At 50.8% G+C, this 24086-nt stretch overlaps 9 protein-coding genes across 9 annotated transcripts; 6 read left to right on the top strand and 3 right to left on the bottom strand.

Annotated features, from left to right (window-relative positions):
* The first annotated feature begins 172 nt into the window (after nucleotides 1-172).
* BDV38DRAFT_144292 (uncharacterized protein) lies at nucleotides 173-1242 on the top strand. Its single transcript, XM_032051492.1, has one exon. It carries the CDS (start codon nucleotides 321-323, stop codon nucleotides 1149-1151), a length of 831 nt encoding a protein of 276 aa, XP_031911095.1. The 5' UTR covers nucleotides 173-320; the 3' UTR covers nucleotides 1152-1242.
* Nucleotides 1243-3457: 2215 nt separating this feature from the next.
* Nucleotides 3458-5256, bottom strand: BDV38DRAFT_294861 (cytochrome P450; the record flags this gene model as incomplete). The annotated part of the gene is made up of 5 exons (XM_032062591.1): nucleotides 4908-5256; nucleotides 4607-4850; nucleotides 4432-4550; nucleotides 3623-4378; nucleotides 3458-3571 (listed from the first exon to the last, which is right to left on the bottom strand). The coding sequence occupies exons 1-5, from the start codon at nucleotides 5202-5204 to the stop codon at nucleotides 3458-3460; spliced, it is 1530 nt and encodes a 509-aa protein (XP_031911096.1). The 5' UTR covers nucleotides 5205-5256.
* Nucleotides 5257-6749: 1493 nt separating this feature from the next.
* BDV38DRAFT_285236 (uncharacterized protein) lies at nucleotides 6750-8094 on the top strand (the record flags this gene model as incomplete). Its single annotated transcript, XM_032060445.1, has 5 exons — nucleotides 6750-6908; nucleotides 6967-7348; nucleotides 7402-7519; nucleotides 7584-7651; nucleotides 7706-8094. 5 exons carry the CDS (start codon nucleotides 6750-6752, stop codon nucleotides 8092-8094), a joined length of 1116 nt encoding a protein of 371 aa, XP_031911097.1.
* A 107-nt stretch (nucleotides 8095-8201) lies between these two features.
* On the bottom strand, nucleotides 8202-9897 carry BDV38DRAFT_144319 (fatty acid desaturase). Its single transcript, XM_032051493.1, has 3 exons — nucleotides 9611-9897; nucleotides 8694-9550; nucleotides 8202-8641 (listed from the first exon to the last, which is right to left on the bottom strand). Exons 1-3 carry the CDS (start codon nucleotides 9699-9701, stop codon nucleotides 8309-8311), a joined length of 1281 nt encoding a protein of 426 aa, XP_031911098.1. The 5' UTR covers nucleotides 9702-9897; the 3' UTR covers nucleotides 8202-8308.
* Nucleotides 9898-11012: 1115 nt separating this feature from the next.
* BDV38DRAFT_144325 (NAD-dependent epimerase/dehydratase family protein) lies at nucleotides 11013-12548 on the top strand. The gene is made up of 5 exons (XM_032051494.1): nucleotides 11013-11254; nucleotides 11306-11490; nucleotides 11544-11650; nucleotides 11706-12298; nucleotides 12350-12548. The coding sequence occupies exons 1-5, from the start codon at nucleotides 11211-11213 to the stop codon at nucleotides 12465-12467; spliced, it is 1047 nt and encodes a 348-aa protein (XP_031911099.1). The 5' UTR covers nucleotides 11013-11210; the 3' UTR covers nucleotides 12468-12548.
* Nucleotides 12549-13157: 609 nt separating this feature from the next.
* BDV38DRAFT_273081 (Zn(II)2Cys6 transcription factor) lies at nucleotides 13158-16024 on the top strand (the record flags this gene model as incomplete). Its single annotated transcript, XM_032057609.1, has 4 exons — nucleotides 13158-14759; nucleotides 14918-15157; nucleotides 15572-15850; nucleotides 15917-16024. 4 exons carry the CDS (start codon nucleotides 13158-13160, stop codon nucleotides 16022-16024), a joined length of 2229 nt encoding a protein of 742 aa, XP_031911100.1.
* On the top strand, nucleotides 15758-17453 carry BDV38DRAFT_144647 (amidohydrolase family protein). The gene has a single exon (XM_032051497.1). The coding sequence runs from the start codon at nucleotides 16333-16335 to the stop codon at nucleotides 17296-17298; it is 966 nt and encodes a 321-aa protein (XP_031911101.1). The 5' UTR covers nucleotides 15758-16332; the 3' UTR covers nucleotides 17299-17453.
* A 271-nt stretch (nucleotides 17454-17724) lies between these two features.
* On the bottom strand, nucleotides 17725-18934 carry BDV38DRAFT_273083 (uncharacterized protein; the record flags this gene model as incomplete). The annotated part of the gene is made up of 5 exons (XM_032057610.1): nucleotides 17725-17996; nucleotides 18052-18116; nucleotides 18180-18552; nucleotides 18589-18593; nucleotides 18714-18934. 5 exons carry the CDS (start codon nucleotides 18932-18934, stop codon nucleotides 17725-17727), a joined length of 936 nt encoding a protein of 311 aa, XP_031911102.1.
* Nucleotides 18935-20840: 1906 nt separating this feature from the next.
* Nucleotides 20841-23145, top strand: BDV38DRAFT_144525 (CP2 transcription factor-domain-containing protein). The gene has a single exon (XM_032051496.1). The coding sequence runs from the start codon at nucleotides 21178-21180 to the stop codon at nucleotides 22915-22917; it is 1740 nt and encodes a 579-aa protein (XP_031911103.1). The 5' UTR covers nucleotides 20841-21177; the 3' UTR covers nucleotides 22918-23145.
* Nucleotides 23146-24086: the final 941 nt, after the last annotated feature.

Here is a 24086-nt window from a genome sequence, read left to right on the forward strand (position 1 = left end):
CCGAACGTGCCTGCAAATGAGCATGCAAGTTTTGCCAAGCTGTCGGAAGTTAAAGGAAAGGAAATTCTCTGCCCTTTCGAATCCTTCCGATGACAGCCGCAGTCTAACCGGACTCTAGTCGAGCAGTAGTAGCTTTCAGGGGCTAAATTTAGTCTGACGCCAAGACTTAGACGCGTTGATTTTGGAGCTTCAATTCAATCCCGGGGAACAAATCTTTTGTCTTCTTTTCTTTCGTCGTGCTCGTCGATGGCTCTTGTTGTCGCTGTATGTCGGTAGTGGTCTAAGAAGGGGTCTCTTGGACAATAAACCATCATGCCCTGATGTCTGACGGTGCAAATAACAGTCACTATGATCCCTTTCGCGCCGCGTCCAGTGCGGAAATTGCCCTGGAATGTGTCGTGGCAACTTTTATCGGTATCGCATGGTATAATGCCATCGAACTCGTCGTCCTGTGTTTCACCACGTTTAAACGATATGGGGGCTGCTATTTTTGGAGCCTGGTGATAGCCTCCATCAGCATTGTCCCTTTTGCCCTGGGCTATGCGTTGCTCATCTTTAAAATCTTCCCTAGTTACTTCTCGGTCGCACTGGAGGTGGTAGGGTGGTGGGGCATGGTCACCGGCCAATCCATGGTCCTCTGGTCGCGACTGCATCTCGTCGTTCACAGTCGCAAGATCTTGCGCTGGACATTGATCATGATTATCACGGACGCCATTCTGTTTCATGTCCCCGCGTCGGTCCTGGAGTTCGGCGCACATTCCAATCACCAAGCCCAGTTCAACCCGGCCTTTGATATCTTTGAACGGATTCAACTCGTGGCCTTCTCGGTCCAAGAGATCGTATTATCGGTCATCTATGCATGGGCCGCAGTCGAAATGCTGAAACTCATGCCCCGGGGCCATTATAAAGGCATCCTGATCCATCTCTTGGTTATTAATTTCGTCATGATCAGTATGGACGCAGTTGTAGTGGGGATGCAATATGCTGGCTTCTTTCGCCTGCACGTATCCCTGAAAGCCATGTTCTACAGTGTCAAACTGAAGATGGAATATGCAATCCTGGGAAGACTGGTCCATGTCGCCGCCGTTCCGGTGCATCCACTATCCGGCTACCTTCCGACCCGTGGATCTAGTTCTGTATCACGCATATAGAGCTTTGCGGATCTGGATGTATCTTGAATAGCATTGGTTTTGCGATGTATATGGATCACAATCGCAACCAATGCCAGAGCTCTTCTCCAAACCCGCGGCAACGCCTCAGAGATGGAACCCATGTCGGCGGCAAAATGGAAAAGCTGCTACTCCTGAACAGCACGGAGCTTTCCCAGTGGAGGTTCATATAGAATGACAATGCTCGTCGTGCAGTTCACGGAGAAACTGTGAGTATCTCGGCCTGAATTGTCTACGCGAAAAGTGAAAGGCTTCCTGCGCAGTATGAGCAAAAGATTCAAGCCGAGTCTGGCGAAAGTATAGGTTTATCCCGGAGGAGGTCAATCTGATGTTTGCCATTTCCCTGTGTCCAACTAATACGTTTGGTAGCATGCGATAATGCTACATCGTGTCAATGTCAATACCTATGAGAAGTACACGGCAACGAAGTTAATCGGGTATGCCTGAGATTGACGGATACGGAAGGATACGTGTATACATACTTGCCCCCGTGATGCCCCGTGATGTGTAATTGTATATCAAATTAGACAGACCCTCATCCTCGTCTCCTTGAGACACCCCGATTAGGGCAAATATATTCAAATTCAGCAGAGCTAAATTAATCTTTGCCAGGTGGTTACATACCTGTGATTCGATCCGCAGATCGACTCTTCATTTCCTTAGACTATAAAGACTTATACGCAATAGAATTGCGAACGATGATAAAGCTTGTCGTACTTAAGCCTGTGCAGTTTGCAAGCCTTGTGAAGAGAGTCGCAGTGAAACGTGATTAAGGTTCCGATGCTGACAGGGAAGCCCCAGGGGGAGATAAATGACACTCAACAGCCGTCTGGTTATACCGTCCCATGGAAGGTTGCTAGTAGTCCCGGGCTGCCCTACTCCGTGCGTAGTGAGACAGGCAGACTAGTGCAAAAGCCGCTCTGTGGCCCCCAAGAGTGGGCAGCGTTAGACAGTGAGATTATTTTAGTCCTGTCTGAGATTCATTTGATCCGTTAGAGGCCATGCAATTCCTTGCCAGTAAAGAGCCAATCAGGTCCGTTATCAGTAGAACTTACAGCTGGGCGATATAACTGACCATTCAAGCGGAACAAACTATCAATGATGTATTAGCTCTGCAGGAGAGCTTGGATACTGTACATGGGCCAACACGTGAGAGGTGGCCAGAGCGTGCACCCTAATTACTTTGTATGCGTCGAACTAGTCATTGGCGGCATAACTTTGCAGGAAAGGAATGTCATTGATTAACATGGCATGAGGACGCAACGATAAGACAATATTTGACCGAGTGGTTGCTCTACCCAGTCTCATTCTACCGGATGTTGCTCTCCGTGTCAAGCCCGGTTAGGAAGGGGTATCACATTTGAATAAGAGTCTGGTCTTGTATTTCTTCCTTTTGGAAGCATTACTACTAGGCAAAATAGCGTTTAAAGTTCCTCGCTGATGCATAAATTTAATAGTCGCCATGACTCACATCGACCAGTCTGCATTATCTGAGCGCCGTGTGTTATCGCGAAAGTTACCACCAGGCTGCTGGATGAATCCGTGGAAGAGACAAATGACTGATCTCATCACAACATAACCGAAGACCTCTGTTATCTACCGGTTCAAAAGTACGATTTGCCTAGCTGCTTCACGGAATCGTTATTCTCCTTGTTCCGCGGAGCGCTCCACAATTAGTGCACGTCTTATACTAGTACTTTTGCCATGATGTCTGCCCCACACAAATGCAACATTTCCCCACCAGTCATGCATTCCTCCAAATGTAGGAAAAGATGGCAATCTTTCCAGGTCGGACCCCCTGTCCATCGGTAATATCTTGGAGTCCAGAGGAGCCGTCGTCGGCCGAAACCGTGGGAGCTATGAAAATCTTCTCCAACTTCGGGCATCACAGATAGATACTCCCATTGACATGTCATTTCATAATGCATTTGACAGGTGCGGGGCTTGATCCACAATCGCCTGATGCGAAATATCTATTTTTAATTAAGAAAAAGAAAAAAATCAAAGGTTGTGGCTAGCTGTTGACCCCTGTCTATCCCACAGAGAGGTTGTAATCTCTCTAGACTTCGGATTGCTCGATAGGGAGCTAATTGAAGATACGACTTTACAGAAACAGAATAGACATGTCATTTAGAGAGGAAGACAAGACAATAGAAGCTGGCTCCTACACAATGACAATGAAATGTGCTAAAATAGAGTAACGTGTGCTTACCTTCATGGACAATAGTCCCAGAAGCACATAATCCTAAATACAATAAAGCCGTGAAAATATATACATACATGCATCATTAAGCACTGACAGCCAGGTCCGTACGCTCCCTCATCTTGACGGGGATACCTTCGTGTCTCACAAACCAGGAATTGGTGACATGCCACGTGTGCTCGAGGCTAGGAAGCTCCATCTAAAAGACCCTGTTAGAAAACCCTTACGAAGGACAGAGGGGGAGGCGAACCTCAAAGGTGCTGAACAGAGTCGCAATGAGTTTGTAGCTCTCGAGTTGGGAAAGATATCGTCCCATACACATCCGGGGGCCAGCCCCGAATGTGAAGTCAGTACTCTTCATCTTAGTGAACCGTGCTTGGTAGGCTTCATCGCTTTCACCCGGGCTTGGCAGCCACCGCTCTGGGATAAAATCCTCCGTGTTGGCCCCGAATATGGCCTCATTCTTGTTGATCACCCAGGGGTTCATGCCCACAATAGTTCCCGCGGGGATAAAACGGCCGTCGGGAAGAGTGAAACCTCCTTCGGGGACGATCCGCTCGAGCATAAGCCCAACACCAGGGTTAACTCGCATGGACTCCCGCATGACAGCATCGAGATAGGTGAGACCCTGCAGGTCTTTCCACCTGGCTGGGAGGCTGATTTTGGCCGCATACAGTTCATCACGCAACTTTTGATGCACGCGGGGATGCTTCAGGATGTGATACACCGCGGAGCACATTGCGCTGCCGGTGGTATCACTACCGGCCAAAGTGTTGGACAGGAGATAGGTGACGATCGTGTTATCATTGACCAGCTCGGGATACTTCTTCTTGGTCTCCAGGAACTTATCGAGGAAGTCCGTATGGCCACTCGGTGGGGTTCCACCGCTCAGGCGTTTCTGGAGCTGCTCGAGACTGAAAATATTGGCCCACACAAAAGTGGGCGGACCGAGACGAACGATGGGGTTCTTGTCCAGAAGCAAATCCAAGATCGGCATTTGGGAGATCTGCAAGGGTTAGTCGCCTCGAGGTGCAAAGGAAGGTAATTGATTGATCTCACCGAGGCGAAGTAGTCGAGACTCTTGTTCGATCGGCCCAGGAAGCCTTGGTAGTCCGAACCGGCCTCTAGGATGCCCAAGTTCTGAGAGAAGGTAATTTGACTCATAACATCCCATGCAACTATGGGGACCCACGAATCAGTAGAGTCAACTGAAGGAGTATCAGCGATGACTTACAGAAATTAAGGTAGTCCGCCATGTCACAAAGCTGGCCCTTTTCGACAAATCGCTCCCGTAGCTTATTCATGAACAGGTTAATGGTTACATCCACGCCCGGCTCCACGTCCTGAACCTTGGTCATTGAATAGAGCCCCTTCACTGGCCGGATGTATGTCGAGTGCCATTTCTCATCTTGATGCGAGAAGAGGTTCTTTAAGCGCACCCCGGAGACAATCACGTCGTTCACATTGTACATATCACTCTGATTATAGGGCTAGTTAGAGATACATCGTTTACTATGTAAGTCAGAGACACCCACCTTCGTCCACGGATTCTTCGAATTGAAGACGTGAGGGATAACGCTTGGGTCTGAGAGACTGAGAACTTTGGGTCCCATGCGCACTGCAGTTCCGTACTTGCGGTGCAGCTGATTGTGTGTAATATCACAACGGCCCTTGAATACATCCTGGAGGCGCCACAGATTGGTAAAGCTGGCCCCAAATGGCCCTGGAAAGATCTTCAAGGGGGACGAAAGGTAGTTCCAAAGAAAGTGAGAGACGCCCAGGATGACGATTGCCAACCCCAGATCCATTATCAGCTCGTTAATAGATAACATTTTTATCTAATAGATTGTTTCAGCACACTGCACTAGGTATGCAGCGTTCCAGTTACTTCCCTGTCCGTTGTTGACCTGTCTACTCTGTACATTCCGGGTAGATATAGTTGATATCGGACAGGAGGATGTGGGGGGGGGGGGGGGGGGCGAGGATGATATGACCCCCGGACCATTGTAGCACGGTGCACCAGCTCCACATGAAGGAGAGACAGGGTTAAACTCTCGGCACAACGGTGTGAAAGCCGGAACTCTCGAGTCTATCAGGTTTCTGCCTCGCCACCAAAGGAGGTTGCCAGGCGGGAGCGTCGGCCCGGGGTGTTTTGAAGGTGGGGCATGATGAATAGTCTTTGTCTTACTGGTTATTCGTAGCATATATGACAAGTGACTCCTTCGGCGCACAGGGTGCTCGCCTAGGCCATAGATCTATCTACTTGGGAAGGTCTCTGTGTCCCTCGCCGGGAACCCTGTGTGAAAAGACGGACGCCCTGAATGCCGTATACAAGGATGCTACCTGGGACTGACCGATGGATAAAACGGCATATCTTTGCTTCATGGGAGAATTTCATGCCGTTAGTGACACGGGATGTCATATTCGAGGTGCCAGGGGTCTTGATGGACAATTACCATTGGCGGGCATAGGACCGACAAAAATTTAATTTGACAGAGAATCCTCTCGGCTCTAGTCCCCGTTATCGAGTAAGATATCCTGCGCTAACGCTGCCGACTGTGTCATGAGTGAGAATAGTGAAAACGGAGGAGTTAGCTAGCTGGCTTGGCGGTACTTCTGCACAAGCTCTACTCGACGACATACTCTAGTCGGCGTGCTAAAGAGGAGACTAAAGGTCCGACCCGCTGTCGGAACGCTCTGGGAGGATGCTGATCCATGCCATATCCACTTGGCTCACGTTCGCTAACCATACGGATTGGCTCATTTTTTCTTGGTAATGTCATACGTACATTTAGGGCTCGCTACATGACTCGGTTGTTCAGGAAGTGCTACCCCTTGTGGTTATCACCCCTGCAGTGTGCGCACATAGTGGACCATTGTATAGAGCAATATCGAATTGTCAAGATGAGACTTTTAGGCCCCCAATGCTACTCTATCCTTGCCACTAGTAAGCAGCGGTTGACATTAGTTCCGACCTGAGTAGGCAGTGGCCCTGGTCCCGTCGAGTCGTGGTCATGTTAATCTTCGCCGTTATTCATACTCCTAAATACGTAATCCTATAGGATCAACCATGTCACATAACAGGAAAAAAGCAAGGGAAAAGATCGGGGGAAAAGAAAGGGAAGGAAAAGGTACGAATGTGCCTTGTTCGGCGCTACAGAGTCTTAGCCTAAACATATCCCTTTCTCTATTTTGTGACCCCTCAGGAGGCAAAGCTCCGGGGGCGGCGATCCAACTTCTACTACGTACATCTACCCTGGTATTTGTAGCCCTGAACGTCCAGGCACACTTGACAGCTTCTACCCGACGCTCTGCCGGTTAGAAGCTTTCTTCACGTCCTCTGCATGCTTTCTTGTACTCCAAGTCGCTGACGGGCCATGTCGTCGAAACCAATTGACGACCAGGGTCCAACCATCCTGGCTGTGTGCTGGATCCTGGTCTTAATCCCGGCTCTTATTGTCGCCCTCCGGATGTACTGCAAGGTGATGTTGAATCGAGGATTCGGGTGGGATGACATGGTGATCTCCCTGGCCCTGGTCCGTGGCCCTAGCCCTCCGGCTTGACGCTGCTGAATAGCTGATCATCAACCGACAGGTGTTGCTCCTCGTCTACACAGCGCTCACCACCCGGGGAGTCCAGATGGGCGTAATCGGCAAACATGTTGGCGATATTGACGACCCCAGTAAAACGCCTGGAGCGCTCAAGTTGATATATATTGGGATGATTATATGCATCATCAGCTGTGTGCTCAGTAAGACGTCCTTCGCCATCACCCTGTTGCGCATCGTGACGCGCACCTGGCAGAAAGCGGTTCTGTGGTTTATCATCGTCTCTATGAATGTCATCATGTGGCTATGCGCCATTTGCTACCTGCTTCAGTGCAAGCCCGCCGCGGCACTCTGGGATTCCGAGCTCATGCCAACGGCGGAGTGTTGGCCTACGCATATCTTTCAAACGATCGCTCTCACTGCCGGAGGTAACATATAGGAACCGATTCACGCGAGAGGAAATTTGCTGACATATTCCTAGCCTATTCCGGATGTATGGATTTCATCTTGGCCTTGCTCCCATGGTTGGTGATTTGGAAGCTCCAGATGCGGCGACGCGAGAAGCTAGGCATTGCGATCGCTATGAGCTTGGGTATCTTGTTAGTGCGCTCCCATGCATCTCGAACTATGACCGAGTGATATACTGACATGGCAATGTTCCAGTGCGGCAGCGACGGCCTTCATCAAGACCACAAAACTAACCAACGTGTCCAATGTCGCCGATTACACCTGTACATCATCTCCTTCCTGCTTTCTCTTTCGTTTTTGTGCTAACACGACCGTAGATGCTTGCTCAGAGATTCTCATATGGGCATCGGCTGAAACGGGCCTGACCATCTTCGCGGCCTCAATTCCTTCCCTCCGCGTGCTGTTTGTCCGGATGAGTTCCTCTTACAATCGCAGTGACGAGCCGTCTTCCTATGCCTACAGTAGCTCCGCAAAGAAAAGTCGCAATCGCCGGGGTCTGTCCGGATCTCACCAACGTGATCCTTACTACTGTGGGGATACTATCATTCTTCCCGACCGACGAGACGATAATAGTGCCAAAAGTATTCTGGGTAGCTCAGGGATCAAGCAGACGCAAGAGATCATTGTGACATATGACCAGGGCCCAGAGGAGAACGAACAGGTGGCAGATAGGATGGATATTCTGCGGTCAGGGTCACCTCGTTAGGATAGGTATCTATGTATTATATTGCGACTGGCAAGCGAATAGACTACCAAATGTGTTATGGCTATGGTCGGATAACCCGTGAGATGATATTAATCGTCTGCAGTCGCTTGACGAGGGACAGGTCCTCCTAAGCGACTGGATTGGAAACTTGGCAACGCACTCGATACCTTTTTCCTCCCAAAGAATAACGCTATTACCAAAATGAGCCAGCCATTTAGTGATGACTCTGGGACCTTCGGGGGAATTTGCGTTCGATCTCATCCTCCGTGAACCGCCGAGTCTTAGTGCGCAGCATTTGCGCAATTTCATCTTGCTCCATCCCGATCTGGTCCCCTAACGGGACTAGACACTTGGCGAGATGATGATAGTCCTTCCGCAATAATCTCACGGTGATCATGATGTAGTCAATGTCGCGGAACACCAGTGCATTCTCGGTGGTATATCGGTCCTTCTGTTGCAGGAAGGCCACGGGATGGTCCCTCCAGTGGCGGCGAGGATTCAGATGATGGGACGTATGGTAGCCATCATTGTAGCAGAAACGGTTACTCTGCTCATCTTAGTTCACATCACGGCATCTCAGTCCTACGGCGCTTACTTACTGCAACATCGATCAATGTAATACTCGAGCGGAAGTCAGAGTTCGGATCCACCTCGTCCACAAAGGCGTGTTGTCCCCAGTTTCCTACCATCAGCCCCAAGCGCAGTTGTAAAAACGGAAGGACAAAGCAAAAGAGCGTTGGTTTCCAGCCGAGGTAGTTCCATGCCCAGTACATTGAGGCAAGACTGAGAATCTCCCATGTCCCTGCCTTGAAAGCGCAGGGAAAGTTACCCTTGCGGAAAAAGTAGCGTGGTAGCTCGAACCAAACACCAAGCAAGAACCGGCCAAAGTAGCACAGAAAGTCGAATAGGTCATCGCGTTGATACCGGATGGTAGAAGAGAGGTCGTCGGGCCCATTGCCCTCCACGTGGTGATGCTTGACATGGTGATAATAGTAGCTGTTCCAGGTATGGCCCATCAGGCGATCCGTGATATAAGGGAATGTCATGTCGAACCAGCGGTATCTTGGTTTCAGCACTCCCCCCATGTGAATATGCTGGTGCATCAACAGGGTGTACGTCCCCGTATAGTAGCTTTGCATGAGCCAATGCAGGATCCCATGTATCCAACTGAACCTATAATATAAGAGGATTGCGCTAGGGACGGAGGTAGTGAAGTAGAGTAAGATATGAGAGAGCATCACCACGTCGGTCTCATGCCGAACAATTTGCTTTGCAAGACCAATGTAGGGCTGCAGGATCCACTTGTCTAGCCAAGGATACAGGCGAAGATCCCTCATGTCCCATGTGAACACCACGCTGGGCTCAAAATCCGAATGATGAGGGTCATTCAACGCCTGCAGTTTCTTGACCGTCTCTTCATCCTGAGACGTCTTATTTCGTACCACAGCTTCACGATCTACCCGTGGTCTTTTAGAATCCGGATCCCACTGGAGAATAGGGAAGAAGGTGCACTTACCTTGCCCCTCGCTCCTCCGTGTTTTAATATCGTCCAACAGGTTCTCCAGGACTAGCACATCGCTAATCGTCAAATTAGGATCGAGAGCCATGGCAACGACGTGCCCAGGGCAAGAGAAACGTTCTTCTTTTTTACTTGGTCTGTTCAATTTGTTGGATCAGCGAGTCAGCTGACGTCATTATTTTTCTGTCCCTTTCGCAATGGCTTTTTTTTATTTTTTTTTTGCCCCTCCAGATACACTTTTTTCGATTTGTGTTTTTACTTTTCCACTTTGGTGTAAATGAGCCTTCTTTACCTCCGTCCGAGGCCCCGATATATGTGGGCAACCAGAAAAGAAAGAGAAAAAAAAAAAAAAAAAAAAAGGAGCCCCCTTTTTTGGTGGTCTGTGCTTACTTTCTATACGAACCAATCATGACGGAACCCTAACGGCTCCGTAATCTCCATAATCTCCATAATGCTCAGGGGCCTTGTCTATTCTTGTCTGACAGAGAGGGTCTTCTGTGAAAAAAGAAGCCAAGTGATAGCGTGGAGGGAAACATACGATGCTATAAAAAGAATGAGTCTGTTCCGCTGCCTGGAATGTCAAGGCCGGAAACGGCTGCACGGACGAGAGGATAGTTTACTATGTATAGCTCTTCCCTTGTAGTGCAACCATAGCCTGCTCTCTGATGGGGGTGATCTAGACTCTGGATATCTTGGCAAATACTCCTATTTGTTTAATTTCAGCCCTACATGCTAGTTTGTCGCAATGAGTGTTTTCGCATGCACACCTTCCCGCTCACAAGGGGAGGACATGCCCTGTACCGTACCCTAAACGATACATCGGGCTATGATCTCCTTCTTGGTAATAACTGAAAGCCTTTGTCCATCCTATCCTATACCGGTGAGATTGCAAATCTTCCTGAGCGGATTGATTTTCCCCCGAGCGACGGCATGCCGTGGCCAGGGCTTTGACTGGTTAAAATCTCTCCGATGTTCTGCAACCGTTTCGAGCGAGACCCACAAGGCACGTTGCTGAGGGCTTGGCGGATTTTCTCACTTTTTGACTCGATCCAGAATTATACTGGTAGAGAAAAGTCTCCATTGATCTGCACACTTAAAGCACAGATCTTGTATTTGCAAAAGTGCGGGCAGAATACATTGCAAGGTGGCAATATCGCATATAGCGGGTCCAGTCCGTCCTATCGAATCTCGTTGAGCTGACGGGAAGGTCGAGCCGGCCAGAAACTTTTTCCATTTTATTGCCAATTATTGGTGAAGCCACTCAATATCGCCGACATCAAGAGCAGTTTCTCCACTCTCTCGAAGAATGGTTGCTTACCAATGAGATACACTGCCTATTTTCCCTTGTACAAGACATGTTTCCATCGTAGAATCGATGTTCTATCCAGGGTAAACATGACACAATATACTACACCACAGGCTGACAAATGCTGGTCTCAGGCGTGGTTGAGCAAACAGGGGATTAGAATTACTCACCTCTGGAGTGTATGAGACAATGATATAAAATGCTGTCCTGGAACCCCTTCAGAATGGAATTCATTCACCAACAATCAATCAATCCTTGGCGTATCCGGGATCATCACATCTACAAAGCGCAATGGCTCAAACTCGCATCCTTCTAACTGGGGCTACGGGCTACATGTGAGTATGTCCTGCCATGGATCTCTGAAGAAAAGGGCTAATGAGACACAGTGGTGGCTCGGTACTGACTACACTTAAGGCCAGTAGTATCATTGAGGTACAGAATGCACAGATCGACGTCCTCATTCGCGGGCCGAAGAGGATTTCGGAGTTGGAAACCCTCGGTGTTGGAGTCATTGTCTTCAAAAGCTTAGATGAGACGGAATTTATTCGGAAGCTCGCGAGTGATTATGATAGTAAGCATTGGGAAAGGACCCCAGGCAAAGACAGTTCCCTAATGACATTCTAGTCATTATCAACACCGCTTCGGCTTTCCACACTGAATCCGCTATCGCCATGATCAATGGCCTCCATGATCGAGAGATCAAGACGGGCCGGAAAACCCATCTTATCCATGTGAGTGAGGAGATGCACAAAGTTGATGGACGCCAAACCGCTGACAGATTGTCAGACCTCCGGAACGTCCAGCATTGCCGACCGTCCGGTTAGCAAAGTCTACCTTGAATCACGGGAGCTGCACGATACCGACGATGTATATGCGTATCAACAGAGTCGCGAGGCCCACGAGGCCTATAAACAGCGCACTACCGACCTGGCCGTCTTCCGCACGGGGATTGACCTTTCCGTCAAGACGACGATCATCATGGCCCCGACCATCTTTGGCATTGGCACGGGCCCTATCAACCAGCTCTCGATCCAAATCCCCGCACTCATCCGCCGTGCCTTGCACTACGGACACGCTGTGGTCATCGGGGATGGACAGGCCGAGTGGGATCATGTCCACATCGCCGATCTAGTGACCCTGTTCGAGTTGGTCCTGACGAAGGTGTTGAAAGGAGAAGACGTGCCGTACGGAGCTCAAGGACTGCTGTTTGCAGAGACTGGTCGTCATACCTGGATGGATGTGTCTCGTGGCATTGCCGCGGCGGGCTCAGAATTGGGCTTGCTGGCGACGGACGAAGTTCGTAGTGTGTCACTCCCAGAGGCAGCAGCCTGGGCTGCAAATGGCAGTTCGCAAGTGCGCGAGCTGGGCTTTGCATCGAAGTAAGTCTTCTTCACCCGCTACCAGTATCATTGGTTCTAACCCTCTCTTAGTGCTCGGTCGAAAGCCACGCTGAGCAGAGCATTGGGATGGCAACCACGGAAGACAGAGGCGGACTGGCACGGTGCATTCAAGGAGGACTTTGAAGCAATTGCCAAGACTGTGGTTTAAGGAATAATCTGTATACTCTTTTCAAAATCAGAACCCAGGGAATTGATAACCCAGAATGCGTGTCTATCCGGCTATCTTCACTCTTTGCTCATATAATGATTTTTTCGACTCGTCACACCCTGTATACTGGATCTGGCAGTTTTTTGTCCTTTCCTAGTAGAGGCACAGTAGCCCCTCTGGGGAATCATTAGAAAGTCTACAGTGGCACAATCAGTTTATAAATAGCAAGATGATGTATATTCTACCAGGGATGTATATAATAAAACCACATTGAAGAGTGGATTTTGGATTGCTTCACTGGTTTCCGTTATGATAAGTATGTTTCTGTATCTATGAGCAGATGAACCTTGCCAATATTGATGTGTATTTCAACTATGATCGGAATATTTATATTAGGGTATACTCGTCACTCTATACAATGAGTATGTTACATGGTATTTTTTGCTGGTTGAATATGGGGAAACGAAGAACCGTAACATACCAAGGCGGGGCCACTTCAGCCAATGATATAAATTATAAAGTCTCCGTGGTGGAATTTGCAAAACGTGCAATTACCTCCCGTAACTATGGAGGTTGGATTATTAATCAACTCCCAACATCTCCACACAACGAAGCAGATTGAGCGACAAAGACGAAAGTACACACGGCTTCCATGGTCTAACTCACTCGATACAATTTTTGCATTGCGACATGTCTCAACCAGGTCATGCGCCAAAGACCCGAACCCGCAATGGGTGCGCTAACTGTCGACAGAGTAGGGTCAAGTGCGACGGAAAGGAACCCTCTTGCACGCGATGCTGGCAGAAAGGCTGGCAATGCACCAGGGAAAAGTTGACTCTCAAATGGAGGTCGGACTACCATAGTCGTGGGTTAGCATTCGGACGGGAAGGAGTCTGGGGGAAAGGAACGCAGTCGAAGAAGAAACCCGATGTGGTATCAAGTGGGGAACAGAACTGGCATCCCAATAGCACGGTGTATCCGTGGAGCTTTGTCAATCAAGACATCCCGACCCTAAGATGGCTTTACGACGAGAAAAGAGCCCCCGGACACCCGTCATCCATGGAAATTAGTGTGATCGGTCCGAAACGCGATAGGATCGGAGGGTTAGAGCAGGCCCCTTTGTGGTACTCGCCCCCTGTATTTCCCTATCCACAAGCACAGAAGCACGCACTCATGGTTGAGTATTTCATCGATCAAGTCTGTCCTCGGACAACGTCAAGTCTAAAGATTGCTTCCCCTTTCACCTCCGTGATCCTACCATTTTGCTTGAACGGCTCGGTGAACGGGCTCCTAGCGCTTCAAGCACTGACCGCGTGCTACTGGTCCCAGTCTAATCCAGCGCATACAAGCACCGCAGTGCGATTGAAGTCCAAAGTTCTGGGAGAATTGCGCCGCAAGATTGCGGCTGACCCCTCCTATACCATCTCCCCGGATCCCGAAGTCCTGGTCCTGATGATGATGCTGAGTCTATACGACATAGTCGACCAGTGCGACAAAGGATGGGTCGTCCATCTCCAAGGCGCAAAGGATATTATTCGGCTTCGGAGAAGGAACCTGTCCAACCAAACGCAATGTCCGGTGACGGCCTTTGCAGAACTATTCTTCGCTTTCCAGGATGTCATGGGCCGAACTGCGTGTGCCAAGGCCGATTTGTTTGGCCCTTCTTTCTGGGATCAAACTGACCGTTCCATCAACTCGTGGATGGGATGTAGTCCTGAGCTGGTTTCCATCCTCTTTTCTATCCTGGATCTCAGTCGGATCCGCCCCAAAATGGACACTGACTTGGCTCAAGAGGTGGACTTCAGCATGAGGGCTGCTGCCTTGAACAGAAGATTGGGAAGCCTCGTACAAGTCTTAGCTGATCCAGAAGACCGCGCCCTCCAGGCGGTTGCCGATCTCAAGCGGCTAGCATGCACCGTCTATCTACACTGCGCGTTGTACAACGCGGAGCCATCTACCCCAATCGTTCGCAGTCTCGTCCGCAGGATCATTCAACAGTTATCCACCTTACTCAAAGAAAACCTCATAATCAATGCAACATGGCCCATTTTTGTAGCTGCCGTCGCGCTCGATCCTGCAGATGGGGAGAATTGGCAAGATCCGGTCACTGGGGAGCTGGTCTGTGGACGAGCTTTGGTCCTGAGGGCATTGGCCACGATGGCCCAATCCACGGTCACCAGTGTGGCGCGTGTCCGCTCCATCATTGAAACCGTTTGGCAGTCGCGAGACTACGATTTAGCCACCGGATCGTCCCGACGACAATCTTCTCAACACAATGACTGGGAATGGTATGTGGTCCCGCTGAGCGATGCATTGAGCCTGGTATAGCCATGCATTCAAGAGATATGTCTCTGTATCACTCGCGAGGACATCAGTTCTGTTGCAATTTCTGGAATCTGATCGGTGTTATCTTTATTTCCGACCCTTTCCACGGACTGGAATGACGTCAGTCTTCGATCTATCCGGTTGGCCGGTTTATATCAGTCTGGATGGGAGTATCCAATTTACAACAAGCTTGCCATATCATTAACATTATTATCGCCATGTCCAACCTACTTCACCGTCCTGGACTACAATCCCTCTATAGGGTAAGCGTTCCTCAAGACCTACGGCGAAACCTCTGGCCTATGTTCGCCGGTAGTTTCACGCTAGGGATACTTTCGTGGGCCATTCATGACTATCGGGATTGGGTGAACTTTGGTGAGAAAACCGTCTATGATCCGTTTATGGCTTGTGCTTGACCTAACGCCCACTCTAGGAACCGGTGGCACACCACCCACTATTCGCGGATGGCTCAAAGTCAACCGACTCCGTGTGGTAAGAGCCTTCAGCTATTGGTGCGGCGATGACCTGCAAGATCCGTCGGCCATGCCACAAACTGGACCCCGGTGTCTTCCATCTACACTGCCCCCAAGAACAAAGGGGCCTCCATCACTAAAGCCGAGGTGAGAAAAGCAATGCCGGGCTGCATTATGCATCATGCTCTAACATCCAGTCCGCGCGGTCAAGAACCCTTCCCCAACGGCAATTTCCGAAACCCATCGAGCCACAAGCGAGAGAAGTTCAAAGATCCACCCTCACCACATCTCTAACGCAGCGCCTAGGCATTATTCAATCTGATGAAGAATTTCCACTCCCAATATCCTCACGTACTCTGTCTAGACCTATCTAAAACGGAAGGTGGTACGGCTGATGCCATTTATGCACGGTCGGAACTACCGACATGCAATCCTGAAGCAGCCGCTGTCGGCTATGAAATCGCGCATGCTCACTCGGCTGACAACTCCCTGCATGTGTTTCTTTCTCCAGCGGATGCCCGCACTGTGATTGAAGCTGCCTGGGGCCAGCGGTTTGCGGTCCCTTCAATGGTCCCTCTTGGATGGGTAAGCCTGGCGATAGCCAACATCGGTCTGTTACGGCAAGGAAGTGCTAAGATAGCTCCCTCACAGATCATGCTATACGCGCCACAAAACAGCGAGGAGGTAGAAATTGTTTGTCAAATCGTCCGAGCTGCGATTCAGTGGACCACGGGTATGAAGCTGAATCAATTTGCGTAGGAGCGCCAATCTGAGTTAGCAGTCAGATGTTCAACGACGACGAATAGTGGGGAGAGCCTCAACCGATCCACCAGGCGCATTACTCGAGTTAGCACCGTGTTATTTAGCGCAGGAAGTAAACTCAGATTACAACTTAAATAAATATAGTATAAATAGACGCGTCATATAACTTTCCTTTCTCACGTACGCCGGATTTATGGCTCGGCCTCGGAGTTAAAAGATAATGGATATAAGAACTCAACCATCCACTACTGTTTCCGAGACTAGACAGCGATACAAAGCTTGCGGCCATCGATATTCCTCCAGTCATGCCTCCTTTTATCACCCTCGAAGAGCACTACGCCTCGCCCAAAGTGCGCGAAGCAAGCGCAGAAGCCCGCGCTCATTATGCCAACTTCCCGCCTGCGATACTGTCCAGGCTGGAGTCCCTCGGGGAGGAACGTATCCAGGACCTCGATAAAGGAAACGTATCCCTCCAAGTCATTTCCCACGGTCCAGGGAATTTACCACCCCCTCTCTGCTCAGAAGTAAACAATGACTTGGCCTCTGCCATTACCAGGAATCCCACTCGACTCGCGGGATTCGCCATGCTCCCGATGAGCGCGCCAGCGGCTGCCGTGGCCGAACTTGAGCGCTGTGTGACGCAACTGGGCTTCGTTGGAGCCCTGGTGGATAATCACCTGGACGGACAATTCTACGACGATGAACGCTTTTGGCCCATATTCGAGAAAGCGCAGGAACTGGACGTTCCGATCTATATCCACCCTACGTTTGCATCCGACTCCATGATGGAGCATTATCAAGGGAACTACCATGACTCTGTGGCGCTGGCGCTGAGCGCATTCGGCTGGGCCTGGCACGCCGAGACGGGACATCATATCCTCCGGTTATTTGCTAGCGGTCTCTTTGATCGCTTTCCCCAGCTGAAAATCGTGATCGGGCACATGGGTGAGCTGCTGCCTTTTCAATTGGACCGCGTGTTTGCTATTTCGGACCGATGGGGCAGAGAAAGAAGCTTTAGGGAGGTTTGGAGAACCAATATCTGGATCACGACTAGTGGCATGTTTTCGGTGACGCCGCTGGCTTGTCTCCTGCAAACGACTTCCATTGATCATGTGTTGTATAGCGTTGACTATCCGTTTTCGCCGAACGAGAAAGGATTGCAGTTTTTCGAGGAGATTGAGAAGAGTGGCTTGATCATGGGGGGAGATCTGGAGCTATTTGCATATCAGAATGCAGAAGCATTACTAAAGGTCAAGGCGATCAATCTATGAATTGCTCTTCTTGTCGCATATGTTTCGATTTAAAAAAAGGTTGTTAATGCGTGGCACTGTCGCTCTATATCACTCATTGCCTTTGTGGCGTACGTTGGACACCTAGAAGCAGGCCGAGAAGTTGTCATCAGGACACTGGCACATCTGCCATGGAAAGTGCCACCAAGAAGCTGTTCCACTGGGAGAATTAGGGCTTTGTCTATTCCCAAATATAATCCAATAGAAAGCTGATATTATATTACAATGGTATCTTCGCATATTCAACGGAGGGGGGGGACAGAAGATAAGAAACGAAAAGATCTTTAGGGCATGAAATGGTATATGTCAAGAAAGGAAAGGATGGTAAAGCATAAGGAACAGCGAGAAGAGAAGCGAAATATTGCTGAAGGCACAATTTCGACCCTGAAGATAGCCAGCGAAAACGTCCTATGGAATAGCATCTGCCATCTGTGGAGGCCACTGAGAGTGTGCGGTATAACTGGCATAGGTGGAATGACTATTGGCATCATCTCGACTATCGGCAGTACCGCGACGTTTGCTAGTGATCGGATATGTAGCGAACAGACTATGCTGGCTGGGAGTGGCCGCAGTCGTCCTGGACCACATGCGGATGATCGGTCGGACGGTCGCAAGGCTGCCAGCGGTGATGCCCAAGCTCGCTTCAATGTTGGACCAAATGGATATTTGTGTGGTTGCGTCTGCCAACGGTTAGGGTTGGGAGGCAATACAGGTTAGGTAAGAGACGCTACTGACGGAGAAAGTCTGGACTCTTTGCCGAACTGAGAAAAGGGATGCGCACGATAACCGCAGCGCTGGCTCTGTAGGAGGATGTTTAGTATCAAGAACAACATAAACGGCCAGGGCGTGGTGCCAGAACGAACATGCAAGCAATCCCTAAAATCCCCGCGACGGCGACTTTCGTGCGAGGATCCATTTGAAGCCGCCAGATGATGAACACGGGGAGAATGCCCATGGTGAAATCACAGGCCGCCACCACTCCGCTGTACATGTATACGATCCCGAGACGTGCGTCCATGTCCAGGCAGTGGCCTTCCATCCATAGCAGATTCCAGTAGTAGGAGACTGGCTGGCATTGGAAGATTGAGACAAAAAGAAAGACGATCCCCACCGCCGTGGACAGCACCATCACGGCGTAGAGAATCCATGTATGGATGCGCTCGACGGTCAGGCGAAGTAAGGTGATGGCAATGGATAGTCGGCCGATCGTCACGGTGATGATATAGAGGAGCTGGCCTAGCCACCAGAACTATGCACGAGAACCGTCAGTACAGACGCTGGCAACGCAGGACAACCACAACACTGACAAAAAATCCGCGACGGACGTCGTCCGGTCGGTCAGCAAGGTATTCCATCGTTTTCCCCATTCCCGAGGAGGCTCCGAGGAAAGTGCACACGGCGAATGCCACATTGAGTACCTTGAAGAGCTGTCAGTGCGAATCCAGGAGAAGCGGACTGCGAGACTGCTTACCATCGCCGTCACAATCAGGGCATCATCGCACCCGAAGGCGCGCACGATTCTCAGCCGAACAAAGCATCGCAGACAGACCGTCACCAGTGATAACCCGAGGAACACCGCGGTGACTATAATAATGGCATCACTATTCCCGTCTCCCATTGTCCAGTGACGGTGGATCGACCTGGACGTACGGACGGGCTATGGAACAGCCTTCGAATGCAGGGGTTTGAGGGGTTCATCAGGATCTGCAACCTTGCTGATATAATGATTGCAGGCTGCGGAGAGGAGGCAAACTTTATTGAATGAGAAGACCCGACGCGTTGGTTCTCTGGGGTTGCTGTCTACCTCTCCCAGAACCATATCCATCTCAACCATGGCTGCTTCCGCGCTGGGCCGTGGAACCGCGACGAGTCTAGACTGCAACCTCCAGCGTTGATGGGAGAGTCCAAAGGACTGGGGAGATGCTACGCCATGGAAATGTTATGTAACGGCCAAGAGAACTTAATGACACCAGCAGATTCGTCCTTTGGGTGTCTCAAAAATGGATCACTTAAACTCTGCGAATAGGAAACGGAGATCTACGGGACAAACGCTGGGCAGCGATACATAGTGCAAGGTGCATAAAAGTTACCTCGCGATTTGATTCCATCCTATTTGTTAATTTGCCGGTCATCAACCCAGTTCGTACTGGGGTTTCACCGACGGTTTGGCCAGTTGCGACGTCACTCGCATACTAGCACGGATATCTTCATAGGATGTTCTCTCTCCCACCCAAAGGGTTTACAATGGTACGCCACAAGGGATGCGGATCCTCGCCCACAGATATATCATCCAACCTTCTTTGGTTCAGCATGGCGCCAGAGATACTCATGCCATGATCCGACCCCATTCGGGTTCCACCTCCACCAATGCGGCCCGATGAAGCAACGTGGCATGCGGGTCGAGTGCTTCTTAACTCCCATTTCGGACCTTCTCCATGTAGACAATGATATCACTCGAGTGCCTCCTTCCGATGGCGGCCGAAAAGTCTGCTATCTGGGATTTGAGGGCAATGCAGCATGATCAACTTGAAACGTAGAACGGAAAGGTACATACATGGAAGGGGATGAAACGCTGTGTGAAAAACAAACCCATATGCAGAGCATTCTCTAGGCGATCCAACAATCATAACTACGCGTCCATACGATTTCTGATATTTACGTATTAGAAAGTTCGATTGAACCAATTGCCAGTCACATCACGTGCGATGGGCGGACCCTTACCGAGTTGGGATATTTTATTGGTCATCCACTTTCAGGCATGGGGGAGGTTGACAGGAACTCCTCCGGACTGCAGCACACAAAGCTCCACAACAAAACAGATGCGAAAGTCAAACTAAAAAGAGGGACAAGACGATCAATGGTACGGGCAGCGTCATTGATACGTCATTCTCGATTGTTTGGACGTTGGCTTCTTGGCAAGGTCTAAAGGTTCTTAACAGACATGACATGGAATGGACTCGGAGGATACCAAATACACCTGGAGATTTTTCACCCACAAGGAATTGGGAGAAGGTACACCCGAGACCGACCTGCCAATTGTTTTGGGTGTTCGTTGAGGAGGAAGGAGGGCAATTCTGGTCCCCTTCAAAGCGCTTCTTCTTTGTTGATCAGGGATAGCAAGAGACCCCGTGACCAGGACCCCGTGCCCTCGCGCTGATTGGCGGGAAGGTGCATCCAGACCATTCATCGGCTTTCACTTCCGTCCCAATCGTGAGCAACAGCGAACACCCGACTCCTTCATTGTGATGCCGCGTGGATGGAGCAAACGTGCCATCAGCTGGGCACCATTGTTCCAACTGCAGATTCTTATGGTGTTATAAAACAGGAAATCCCCGGTGCCCTAGTACCACCATGGACCTTTCCCCTTCCCACTGACACACGCGACATCTCGAGAGACGGCATCCGAGGGGGCGGGAAAAATGTTTGGCAAGAGGTAATTTGATACGCGCATACCGCGAACGAGATTCACCCTGGCGTCAGCTCAACAGCACTTCTTCAGGAAAACTTCGCAGAAGCCGAACGAGCAGCTCATTCGAGAATTTCGCAATGATTTCCCCCATGTCTTTTCCGAGCTTTCGATCGCTCCGACGCTCCCGCCGGAGGGCTTCGTCACTCACGCCCAACCAGGCGCCCTGGAGCCTGCGCCCTGGGTCGAACAACCGTCCACGCGCTCGAATCCCCTCCGTTTTGTGAATCCGACGAGTCAGCCGCATGACGTATACACACCACTGCCCGATCAAATGTGCGCCGTTCTGCATAGCCCGGCGGGGGACTTACACACCCCGACCATGGAGTGGAACCTGACCAGCTCGCCCTTCCGCTGGACACAAATGGTCAGCGCCCAGACGGCCCGTTCCCAGGATGACCCGTCACCCGCCAATATCGCCGCGTTTCCCTCGCTCGACCCGAGTCAGGTCTTCTCGAATGCGGACCCATTCGCCCCGACATTCGATGCGCCACCTGGCGTCGCGCGCTATTATGACCATGATCCTGGGGAATACGTGGCGCCGGAGGAGTGCGATCGGAAAGAGTCATTTGTGTCATCCATCCGGGAACTCTCGACGGACCATTCAGTATCGCTGGCGTCGAATGTCCCGGAGAGAGTCTCCCCACATCCAGAAATCCCGTACTTGTTTCCCAGTTCTGTCCCGGCCACCGGTGGATGCTAACGTGGGCGAACCATGCAGATTCCGCTACCATGTCATTCTCCATGCGCCCACCGCGATGTTCGACCATGCCCGCGACATTCCTGTGACCTATCTGAACAAAGCCCAGGCCTACACCATCACGGTTGTCGACTCCCGCCCGCCGGTCGCGCCCGCCGAACCAGTCCAATACCGGACCCGAATCGGAATCGCGTTCGAAGAGCCCACCCACCGATCCAATCCGGCCACTTGCTGGCAGCTGTGGCACGACGCGCGAGGTGGGAGTGACGCTGAGCGACGCGGCAGCAGCCCGTGTGCGATAGAAGTGGTGGCGCTGAAGGGAGGTGGCCAAGAGATGCCTGATCCGACGTGGCATCTCGAAAGTGCATCCTTTAACCAGTTTTGTGTTTCGTGGATGAGCTCGGGTGAGGCGCGGCCGTCGGAATGCCGGATGCTCGTGCGATTCCACTTTCTCTCCACGGATTTCACTCAATCCAAGGGGGTCAAGGGAGTTCCAGTGCGATTATGCGCGAAGACGGAGAGGATCTCTTCCCCGGAAGGCCCGCTGGCAGGTGAGACGGAGGCGGAGATCTGTTATTGCCGAGTGAAAGTTTTCCGGGATCATGGTGCCGAAAGAAAGCTAGCCAACGATGTCACTCACATCCAGAAGTCGATTGAGCGTGTCGAGAAACAGATCGCCCGGGCGGACTACCACGGGGGTGCCCTAGGTAAGAAGCAGAAGCGCCGGAACGTCGCGCGCGGGACGACCCCGAATGACCCGACCCGATCGATGAGTCGCTCCCCCAGCGTGTCGACCCCAGGCGACCTGTACAAGGTGTTGTACGATCTGCAGCAGTTGTTCTCGTCCCCCCGCTCGGTGAGCGTGTTCTCTCTACCCGGGGATGAGCAGGACGACCCTGATCAGTTGGCTAGCATCACGTTGGGGAACCATACGCCCGATGGGACGGACGTGCCTGGCGATGCCGACCGCGACGGTCCATCTGAAGACGGTTTGCAGGGTCGACCGTCTCGTTCTCCCACTCAACGGTCATCGAGTATCACGACGGGCCAGGCCATGTCGACAGACCCGGCGCCCGGTGAGATTTGCCGATTTCGACTTGCAGTCGATGGGAAAGCTAACCGATCCTTAGTGGCTTGTTTCTACATCCAAATCCAGAAGAGTCACCGTTCGAGTCCCTATTACCATGCGGTGTACCTGGCCAAGCGGACCGTCCGCGATCTGACGTTGCAGCTGGCCAAGCATGCCCATGTTGACCCGAGAGGCATCGTTCGCCTGGTTCATGTCAAGCGAATGGGATTATCGATCATGGTCGATGACGATGTGATCCAATATATGCTAGAGGGTCAAGATATGATTGCGAGCTTCGTAGAGATCCCCGCAGTGAACCGTGATATGCGTTGCCGGCCTCGGTTCGAGGTTCAATTGACCTATTAGCCATGACGAGGGCGCCCTTGAGCCAGTCAACTTTATAGTGTACTGGGCAATATCCTTCTAAGAGAACCATAAGACACTCCGTACACTTCTTGGGGCCATGCTGTCGCTGGCACCAGTTCTTTCAACCGCTCGGCAGATCTTGCTCCGAGGACTTCGCATGGGCGAATGGATTATCGTCGATCGGCGACTCCTCGATGAACCTCCAGGGAAGCGTAGATAATCTGCCTTGAAAGTCATGTCGTACGTCCGATTGCATCGCTTTAGATAAGTCAACAATTCACGAATTCCCAACGTTTTCGATGATTTTCTTGTGTATTGTGGCTAGCGTCACGGTAGAACTGTGCTCTGCGATATATATAGAGTGTCCATGACGCTAGAGAGGATCGCCCTGGGGTCGCCCGGTAAGGCATGGACTGTGGAGAGACACCTGCATGAACAGTGGGTCATGATGATGGAATGGATTGTCGCGATGTTGAGGTGATTTCATCGATGCGAGTACTAATAGTACCAAGGATGAACCCTCACTGCTCTGCGATTGCATGCTCATCGTCACTGGGTCACATGACCCTGTCCGTAGAAGAATCCCTGATTTCCTGCCCTAAGAAACTTATTATGAGTTCAACATCCAAGGATCAACCTCATAAAGAACTCCGCCCTGTCAGCCACCCGCGGCGTTCCAGAATCCAGACTTCTTCCACGGTAGTCTTTCTTCGGCACAGCCCAACCTCATCATTCCGCTGCGCCTCAGCCGGTGACTTGGGGCCAAGAGCCAATTGACCGTCTGATTGGAACGTGACCGTCGCGTGACGTCAGCCAACCCTAGGCAGTCACTTCAGGCAGTCACTAATCCGGATCCGGTCTGGTTGCCAACGGTGGCTCATTTCGGCATATCTCGTTATATCAGGCGCGCATGCCCTAGCCCAAAGAACGAAAAGAAAACTTTCTGTCCTCTCTGGCGCATTCTCTCCCTCTTCAATCGCTCTATCTGTTCGTTTTGCGCTCTTCGTTTCATTCATCATGGTCACATAGTAAGTCACTCTCCCAGTCGCTTCCCAACTTTCGACGTCATAGCATTGATCGGCGACCACCTGCACATTTGAGCTCATTTCACAGAATCTCGGACTAACCATTGCCAGTTGCCGCGATAGGTGGGGGAACATCTATCGATG

This window comes from Aspergillus pseudotamarii (assembly GCF_009193445.1).
Source record: "Aspergillus pseudotamarii strain CBS 117625 unplaced genomic scaffold BDV38scaffold_47, whole genome shotgun sequence".
Taxonomy (NCBI): domain Eukaryota; kingdom Fungi; phylum Ascomycota; class Eurotiomycetes; order Eurotiales; family Aspergillaceae; genus Aspergillus; species Aspergillus pseudotamarii.